Below are 9,354 nucleotides of genomic sequence, written 5' to 3'. Positions count from 1 at the left end.
CTGCCCAGCCTGTCCGCCAGCACCGCCTCAAACTCGGCCGCCCCCAGCTCCAGGTGTGCACTGCGTGATGCCACACTGTGGGACGCCGCGCGGAGGCCACCAGTCAGGCTGCCTTCCAAGCCCCCGGCCCTCTTGCGGCGCGCGCCGCCGTTTGCCCGCCGCCCCACCCCCAACGGCGGTGGTGGCAGCTCCGCCTGGTGCTCTGGCGGCGGCAGGGTGACCGTGATGTGGCGGTGCACCGCTAGAGCCACCGCCGCCATGCCCAGCACCACCGCCATGGTGGCCTGCACCTCGCGGCAAAAGCCGGCCGCGCCGGCGCCGCTCGCGCGCGCGGCAGTCATCGCCTTGAGCACAAGACCTGCCGCGGCCTGCGCCACGTTGGCGCCCAGGCCCAGGAGCGGGTACGCGGTGGGGGCGTCCTGCAGCGAGGTGATGTCGTTGGCGAGGCCCCAGAAGAGCAGGCCCATGCAGACGTCGCCCCACAGCTCCGCGGCGCAGAAGAAGAGGGTGTAGGTCCAGTTGCGCACCATGCCCACCGCACCGCCCAGGCCCGCAGGGAGGACCTGCAGGAGAGGAGTCGATGGATTCATATGCATTTGAAGATTAGGAGAGTGGTTGATCGTGTATGGTGCCTAAACCTCCAATCAGTAGTAGCGTGGATGGGTGAGCGCAGGCAAGTTGCGCACTACCAGTCCACGCCTGGGGCTGCAGCCCGCGCTGCCCAGAGGCGCACCTGCTGCATGCTGTCCGCCAGTGCGTGCAGGTGCAGAGACTCGGCGTTGGGCATCAGGAAGAGCGCGAACAGCGCAAAGAACCCGCCAAAGCCGACGACAATGGCGTTGAACAGCGCCGCCCGCGACATGCGCTGGCTGGCCCAGGAGTAGGCGACCAGGAACAGCAGGGAGCTGGGCAGGACCGCGTACACCGTTAAGAAAGGCACCACAGAGGCGCCGCCGCCGGGCGCAGTGATGACGAGGGTGTCCTTGAGTGAGTCCAGGATGGTGTTGGTGAAAGACAGGCAGAAGAACAGGCACAGCATAGGCACAAACCGCCGCCACAGGCCACCCACGCGCCGCGTGTACTCAGTCAGAGCCGCCGCAGCGCCGCCTAGCAGGGGCACAGATGCCACTGCAGCAGGTAGACCGCCCTCAGCCGGGGTCCGCTGAGGGCGCAGCTGCGGCGCCTCTTCGTCCCCAAACGGCGAGGCTGCTGCTGCGCCTGCTGCCACCAGCAAAGACGGCTGTCCGCAACCCCGCCGCCGCGGCAGTTGCGGCTGCCAGCATTGCGTCCGCAAACTTGGCAGCAACCCAGGCCGACGTGTGTGTCCTGCTGATTGGCAAGCAGGGTATGCGGTGGTGTGACTTCAGCAGCCCTGAGTGGTTGCCAACAGTTGCCAACAGCGCCGCGAGCCGCGCAGATGCCAATTCAACTGGTCCAGCGCAGCTAAACGCCTCACCTGAGAAACGTCGGAATGGCCCGTGCGCTTCCTTTGCCACTGATGGTGTCACATGGTGACTGCAGGGAGTACCGTTTGATCGAGTTGGGGCCGCAGCAGGAAAAGGAGCGGGCGCACATCGAGGGCGGTGTCCACGTATGCAGCCACCGCGTAGGACTGCAACTGTGCATCATGTTTGTATTTTGACCAACCAGCACTCAAATGCTGCCGCAAATCTGCAGTGCGGGCACAAGTTGCCGCTGCTGCTCACAATGCTGGCCATGCACCGGCTGCTGATTCAGCCACTTGTGACGGCCGCCCTGCACGCCGCACACCGCCCACAAGCCTACGCGCACCTGCACGTGGGCGTGTATCTCCTCGATGCATGGATATTGCACCTGCTAAGCATGCCTGTTGCACGCTTTGCTCCGCGCTTTCCTCGCGCCCCAGCCCACTCGCGAGCAATCAGCGATTTCGACGCAGCAACGGGTAGAGGCTAAGTTGAGCGGCACTTTCTAATGATATTTCCCGTGCCAAGTGCGCCCTGTGATCAAATGGGGAGCTGGTGTGCGGCATGCATGTAATTGCGTGTCTGGGACCGCGTCGGCGGCCTTGTCTTGAGTAAGATGTATGAGTAAGAGAATATCAGACTATCCAATGCCAAGCCGCAAGGCGTGCAGTCTTGAGCGAGCCAATCGCGCTTCGAACCACAGCCTCGGAGCCGTCACTCGGTGACCCGACAGCACTGGTTCCGCCCGTCGCACAGTCTTCAATTGGACACAGTGCAAGCAAAACCATCATGATGATCAAGATCGCATGTATTCTGTATACAAGCACAGTACGACTAAGTAATTGCTTGCAGTCCTTGCTCCTGTGAAGCTTGGCGTGGTTGTCAACCACGCTGGAGTGTCCCTGCCGTCGCAGCACAGGCAGGTGCTTGGCCAACATGCTGGGGCCACAGTTAGGAAGGAGGGCCACCCAGGGGGTTCATTCGTACTGCATCGTGGATTCCAGTGCGATAATCGCGTTTGTCAGGCGTGTTGCGGTATTGTGTTCTATTGACTAGCTATGCTCGAGGAATCGGGCCCAAGCCAAGGCAACAGCCGTGCTGCCCGCATACTCACTACGTCGTATCAGTATGTCAAGCAATGCATGTACTGCTCAGGAAGTAGACCATGCTCAAGCGCAGACGCGACTCCTGCACAGCGGCCAAGGAGCTGTCAAAAGCGGCCAAGCAACAGCACATCAGCTACCATGACGTTTACAATAAGCACACTATGCAATCCTATTGTGTGCATGGGCTGATGCAAGGCTTGGGAGGCTGGGCAGGGTGCAAAACGGGAGCTGGTATCTTGGCTTGTCAAAAATGCAGTCGGGCAGCGTGCCCAGCATGCCGATTGCGACAGGGCGGTTGTGTGCTTAACACAGCGCCACTGGCATGCAGAAGCCTCACGGGTGCCCCCCTCGGCATGACACCAAGCGCATGACACCGGCGCATTAAAAGATGCCGCCAAGAGAAAGGAAGCGCAGAGGCACAATGGGCGAGAGGCAGTTCAGGCCCAGGCGTTGTGGCGAAGACACACGGCCTCGACACGCCTCGTCAACTTCAAAGACGTTCGACAACATCGATCCGCGTACAATTGAGTGGTGAAAACGATGCAGAAGCCATGCCCGTGTCAGGATTAGATCGGCCCAGCGGCAGTGCGAGCTATGAGGCTCTCAGTGGCAAGTGATCAATCGAACTGGTGCATCACGAGGCGAAGGAATAATGCGCAAGTCTTGTGCGCTCGCGGGGTGGTGCTTCCAAAGCAGCACGGGTGGTGCGTAGCTGCTCCCACGACGCCCAATGCGGCCACGCCCCTGCGGCTGGGGCGTGTCAGCCTGCAGCGCCGTTCGGCTGCCGCAGTAACAGCTGCCCCCGATCAAAAGCAGTCGCGCCCCTCGCAGTCGCAGTCGCAGCCGACGCCAACGCGCGTCCGGGTTGCGCACGACGGCAGCATACGTGCGAGTAGGCTGGCGTTCTGGGGCCTCCTCCAGACTGAGCTCAGGCAGCTGGGTGGCGACGACGAGGGTTTGAAGGACGCCGTGTCCCTCCTGGCGTCGCTTGAGAGCATCTATGGGTGAGGTGCCAAGGGTGTACTTTGAAAAACAGCGCATCCCAGCAGGTGCAAAAAGCTCGCATGAATATGGGAGGCGCTGCCCACAGGCACCTAGCCTCCCCTAAATCAGGAGACTGCCAGCCGCGTGCTGTAGCCATAACGTGATGACGCATTCACACTTGTGCGCGCACGCAGCGTCGAGTACACCGGCCTGGCAGAGGCCCTGCTGTCCGCGTTCCAGGCGGCGGCGCGCCCCACTGCGCGCGGGGGCGTGGGCAGCCCCTCTGGGTCACCGGGTGGCACTGTGACGGGCAGCATGGACGAGTCAGGGCCGGCCCTGGAGCACCTGGCTCTGCCGGGAGCCGCCTCTGTGGCCGGGGCTGCCAACGCAGCGGCGACGGCCGCGGCCGCTGCAGCAGCAGTCGCGAGTGCTGCTGCCAGCGCTGCAGTGAGCCTGGTGGACGCTGAGGTGGCCAAGGGGGCCAGGAGGGCCGGAGATGACGTCGAAGGGCGTCCGCGGCGGCATGACCGTAGCACGGAGGGTCAGCAGCAGCAGCCACGTCAGCACGCAGATGAGGGGCAGGAGCAGCAGCAGGCGGAGCAGCTGCTTCAGGAGCAGCAAGAGCACGCGCAGCAGGTGGTGACCGCCGCCCAGCTGCGCATTGAGCGCGAGCTCAACCAGGCGCGCATCAGGGAGCAGCGGTCAGAGGCGCGGATTCGCCGCCTGGAAGCGGTGCGGGCGGCGGCCGCCGAAGCCGACGCGCGGTTCACGAGCGCGCTGCTCACGCTGGCGTCGCGGGCTCACTTTTCGTTCCTCACGCCGCGTGATGTCCAGCTGGCGGCCAGCCTGAACCAGGACTACTGGCTGGGTGGGTGCGGCGCAGCCTGCGGCGTTCTCATAGATGCGTTCAGTTCAATTGCAGCCAAGACGGCCGCCGCAGGGATTGAGTGTGCGAGGAGCTCTGGGTTGCGGAGGGTCGGTGTGCCACGGGAGCAGCACACGCGCTCGGGAGCGTGGCCGCCCCTCATCCTGCCGTTGCTGCACCCCCTTCCGCGCACCTCATATCGCGCAGGCAACATCTTCATCCGCACCAACCCTGCCGGCCTGGACCCCTCCCTGGCGGCGGCGTGCCCCGAGGCCCGCGCTCAGATGCCTCCCGAGGCAGAGCCTTTGCTCGTGTTCAAGTAGGCGTGGGGCGGCGCAGTGAGCTGGCGGGACGGGAGGACAAGACCGGGACGATGCGGCAAAATGGGGACAGGAGGAGGTTGCAGTGAGGATCGGCTGCTTTTGCAGCCAGACTTTGCATACAGCCGCAGGGCCTGTGATGGTGCTCCACGCCATACGTCGCACCGTCTGCCAGCGTGTGCGTAACCCTGCAGGGCCGGACAGCCGGGTTGGGTACCCAACAGACTTGCCTGCTCCTCACCCTGCTCACGCCCTCTCAGGCGTGGCTACAGCAGTGAGCGCTCCAAGGGGCGGCTGACAGTGCAGAAGCTCGATTACCGTGAGGGGCCATCTTCCGGTTGGGTGCACGGCACAAATCGGGCTGGGAGTCTGGAGGAGCACTTTGAAACACCTAGAACACAGAACGCCAGCCTCCGCAGAACACCCAGCTGCATCAGAGCGTGCGCTCTCTACCACATTGCGTGGAGCTTGCTGTACCTGTGTACGTCTTGCTGCCAGTCAGCCCCCTTGCATTTAGGTCCCTGCCGGCTCATTCCAACTCCATCCACTGTCTCATGCCCCCACAACCTCCCACGTCTGCTGACAGTCCAGCTGTGGCTCATCAGGAGCGTCGGCTCGGCACTGGGGGACCTCGCCTCAGGGCTGGCGGACGGGCTCGGCCTCAAGCAGCGCCCAGGGACAGCACGGCCACCCCGCAGTGGCAACACCCCTGAGCGACCCTCTGGGCCGCAGAGCCGCGGCCTGGATCAGGATGCGGGGGGCATGCCGCGCAGCGTCGGAACTGGCAGTGGCAGCGGTGCTGCCGTTGATGGCGCCCCCGTGCCACCCCCCGCACCACAGCGACCCGCGACACCGGGCCCCCGCGGCCCCAGCCCCTCGCTGAGGCCGCCGCGCTGGCGGGCCAGGAGTGTGGGATGGGCGCTGCGCGCAGCGGGGCAGCGTGTGGCGCGGGCGCTGTCGGTCGTCGGCCTCCTGCCCCGCATGGACGTGACACCGCTGACGTCGTTCGACAGGTGAGGACTCCGGTAAGGGGGGGGGGGGCGTGCCTGGGATTAGGTGACGACCCGACTTCACCCGTGATCATCATGGGCCCACTGCTGAGCCCTTGAAAACCCCGCACCTCTTGATCTGCACCGACCCCCTGCCTCACAGTCAGCTGCCCGTGACGGAGCCGCCGCGCCTGGCCCCCCTCTACGTGGAGCGTGTGTCGCTGCCGGACTTTATGGATCCCTTGCTGCCGCAGTGGGGTGGGGGCGCCGGCCCCAACACGCGCAGCGGCAGCAGCAACACCAACAGCAGCAATGGCAGGAACAGCAGTGGTAGCAGCAGCGGCGGCAGCATCGAAACCACCACCAGCAGCGCTGCCCGCACCGCGTCCCCGTTCCCTGGGCCGCCTGATGGCGGGGAGGCCGGGGCCCTGGATCTGCCGCCGCCCGGGCTGCTGTCTGCGCTGGTGTCTCCCGTGTGGCTGGTGGAGCCGTCCTTCAGGGAGGTGCTGGTGGCCTTCAGGAAGAAGCCGCGGGTGGGTCAACCAGGGAGGGGCGGGGCGCAGCGCGAGGGGGCAGGCGACCGCTGCGCACACACAATGCCCCGGAAGGCGCCGGCCTTCACGTCACCCAGCCCGGGGCACGCTGTAACGCGGCTCACCTGTGCCCAGGGCTGCCTGCGTGAGCCAGGTTGCTGCCGGGTTGCGACTCGCGTGGTGCTTGCACCTCCCTCCATCCATCAACTCTCCCCTCCCACAACACCCTCGCTTGCCTGGCCCACCCTGGCGCACGCAGATCAGTGGGTGGGAGCGCTTCAAGGGCGCGCTGCGCGGCAAGGCCCTGCAGCCCAACCCCGCGCGGCCGCCCTCCATCGAGATTGTGCTGTACAGCGGCATACCCCTGCCCGCATGGCAGGTGCGCACGCGGCAGACTGCATGGGCCGGCCGGCCCGGCCGACACGGCTGCTCATGTGGCGTGCAACCCCGCTTGAGCAACGGTGCAGCGCGGCCGCCACAGCTGCATTCACTGGACACTATCGAGCCCCTCCCTGCGTTTTGAATGCCCCTGAGTACAACTCTCCTTGCTTATTGTCACCCGATGCTCAAGGCCCCCCCCCACCTCAACCCTCATGCTATCAGATCGTGTACCCCTCCAAGGTCCTGCAGTTCAGGCCGCTGGACATCCTCAAGATAGACCTCTTCGCACTGGTGGGGCTGGCGGCGGCTCTGGGCCAGTCCAAGGTGGACAGCCTGCTGCTCTACGCCATCACTGCCGTGTCGGCCGGCGCGGCGCTGTCGCGGCTCGTGCTTGGCTACATCCGCATCAGGGACAAGTGCGCATCGGGCGCGGCGCTGACGCGCAAGCGGCCGCGAGCAGGCACACGCGAGACCCAGTGCTTTATAGATTGTGATGCTCCAGCCTCCAGTTTGTTGAGGGCGGGGCAGCTTGGCAGTGCAGAGCGGCGCTCGACTGCAGGTGGCATGTCCTGGTAGCCGCCCCGTACCGCCTTGTGTGCTGGGCGTGACGCCCTGCGCCCGCCCACCGCCCGTGTCGTGCCTGCCCCCTGTCGCGCCTCAGGTACGGGGCGTTGGTCAGTGAGCTGCTGCGCGACAGGTGGGGCGATGAGGGGAGCGCCTGAACTCTAGTGGGAAGGGGTTGGCTGGGGGCCCACCATTAGTGCTGTGAGGCGGCGAGCTGGTGCCATGTTGACTTTGGCAGGCTCACCAGCCTGCAGAGCTGCGTCACGTAAGCGGCAGCGTGACGCTCTGGCAGCCCTTAACGAAATGCCTAGACGCCTGCCCTGTTGCCCCCAGAAGCCTGGAACACATCACCAAGATCCCTCAGACCCAGTCCACAACCTCCCTTCAAAACACCCTCTTGTCACCCGACCTCCACCCCCACACACCCACTCTGCACCATCCCCCGCCACCTGCCCACCCACCCACCCACCATAATGCGCGCACCTCCCCCTGCACCACCCACCCCACCCACCGCGCAGGACCGTCGCGGGCAACGAGGGCGCAATTGAGTACCTGGCAGCCACCGCCGGGCTGCAGCAGTGGAAGCAGGCCGCCCTGGCCTACACGCTGATGCTGGGGGCGGGGCGGCCCCTGTCTGAGGAGGAGCTGTGTGGCCGGGCTGAGGCCCTGCTGGCCGCGAGGCTGGGGCTGCAGGTGTGCTTCGCGGCCGGGGAGGCCCTGGGAGAGCTGCGGCGGTTTGGGCTGCTGCTGGAGGAGCCGCAGCAGGCGCCAGGGGCGGTCGCGGCGGAGAGAGCCAAGCGGCAGGGCGAAGGTGGTGGGGGCGTCAACGGCCAGGGCACCGCGGACGGGGGACAAGGCGGCCGCCACGGGGCCGATGCGCCGGCGCCGGCGCCTGCGGCGTCAGCTACAGCTGTGGCTGCGCCCGCCACTGCTCCTCCGTTTGCAATGCTGGCGCGCGGCCCCCCTCGGCGCTACAGCGTGGTGCCTGCGGGCGAGGGCTGCAAGCTGCTGCGGCGCCACTGGGCTCGGCTCCTGGAGGCCCGGGTGGACGGCATCATGCGGGGGCTCGCGTGAGGGGATCACACGCCCCCACACACGCACACTCGCGTGTGGTGGTGTGTGTAAGGGCGCAGCCCGCGCTTGCAGAGGTGCCTCGCCTCTGATGCTGTGAACCGCACGTCCGTCGCTGCTGCTTCTCGCCACTTGTATTGAAGCGGGGTTCCGGCCCCTCCCAGCACGCCCACTTGCTTGCACCCCCTGGGAGACATTGGGGAGTGATGCTGCAGGTGGTGCATTCCTTCTTACAATTCGAGCGCAATTTGTTCCCACTGTTGATGCATTGTGCACAGGATATTCCATGAGAAGCCGCTATGTTGATTTTGAGGGGGGCCCCTCTGGAGGTCTCGAAGGCCCCCCCCCCTGCGAGCCCTTCCAAGGGGCCAGCGCCGCCACCGAACACAGGCAGGCGGGCGCTGTTCGATCACTGGCGGCGCATTGCCTGCCCTCAAGTTGTCAGCACCTGTACACCCCTAACACAGACTCGGCCATCATTCCGTTGTGTTACAACTCATGTTTAAGGGGGTTGGGTTTGGTCGCTTGCTGGACATTTGATGCATGTGACGGGTCCAGCATGCGGGGTGCAACCAAAGCCTATGCTTTCTACAATCAGTACAGCACATGAAATGGGGATGAATGGCCCTGCACGGCCCGCCGCCGCAGCGTGCACCCCTGGGCGAGGCCCCTCATTTTGAGAAGAGCATCCCGAAGCAGCGCGTGACCGCCGACCCAAACATGCCCAGCATCCAGCGGACACTGTCTGTGCCCCCGGGGTAGTACGACGTCAGGTAATACAGCAGCGCCACCACCTGGCACCAGGTTTGCAGTTCGCAGGAGTGAGGGAGTGTGTGCGTTAGATTTGAAAGCGTCGGTGCAGCGACACGGTTTGGCAGGGGGGACGGGAGCGATCAGGTCAAGGTGCCTCATTTCAGCCAAACGCAGCCATGGTCCCTGCACCCTTGAGCTGCTCCCCACTCCCCACCCCCCAACTCTCCCTCCCGCCCCCACCTGCAGTGCCGAGGCCCCCAGGCTCAGCAGGTATGACTTGAGGAATATAGCCGCGTACAGTGTGAGCCCCACGCTGCCCAGGTACCCGGCCGTGAACGGCAGC

At 65.3% G+C, this 9,354-nt stretch overlaps 2 protein-coding genes across 2 annotated transcripts in view; one reads left to right on the top strand and one right to left on the bottom strand.

Moving 5' to 3' along the window:
- MNEG_2680 (ADP,ATP carrier protein 1) overlaps nt 1-1,039 on the bottom strand; it is a gene marked incomplete at both ends in the record, with an annotated part of 2,531 nt that extends 1,492 nt beyond the window's left edge. Inside the window, 2 exons of the mRNA XM_014048840.1 lie at nt 168-563; nt 734-1,039. Coding sequence (XP_013904294.1) covers nt 168-563; nt 734-1,039 — 702 coding nt within the window. The remainder of the gene's footprint in view (nt 1-167; nt 564-733) is intronic.
- Nucleotides 1,040-3,102: 2,063 nt separating this feature from the next.
- MNEG_2679 (hypothetical protein) lies at nt 3,103-8,261 on the top strand (the record flags this gene model as incomplete). Its single annotated transcript, XM_014048839.1, has 10 exons — nt 3,103-3,164; nt 3,730-4,403; nt 4,608-4,719; nt 4,981-5,039; nt 5,307-5,733; nt 5,873-6,242; nt 6,502-6,621; nt 6,846-7,039; nt 7,285-7,320; nt 7,706-8,261. 10 exons carry the CDS (start codon nt 3,103-3,105, stop codon nt 8,259-8,261), a joined length of 2,610 nt encoding a protein of 869 aa, XP_013904293.1.
- Between the last annotated feature and the right edge of the window lie 1,093 nt (nt 8,262-9,354).

This window comes from Monoraphidium neglectum (assembly GCF_000611645.1).
Source record: "Monoraphidium neglectum strain SAG 48.87 unplaced genomic scaffold scaffold00312, whole genome shotgun sequence".
Lineage (NCBI taxonomy): Eukaryota > Viridiplantae > Chlorophyta > Chlorophyceae > Sphaeropleales > Selenastraceae > Monoraphidium > Monoraphidium neglectum.
This window is presented reverse-complemented; position numbering and strand designations above follow the sequence as displayed.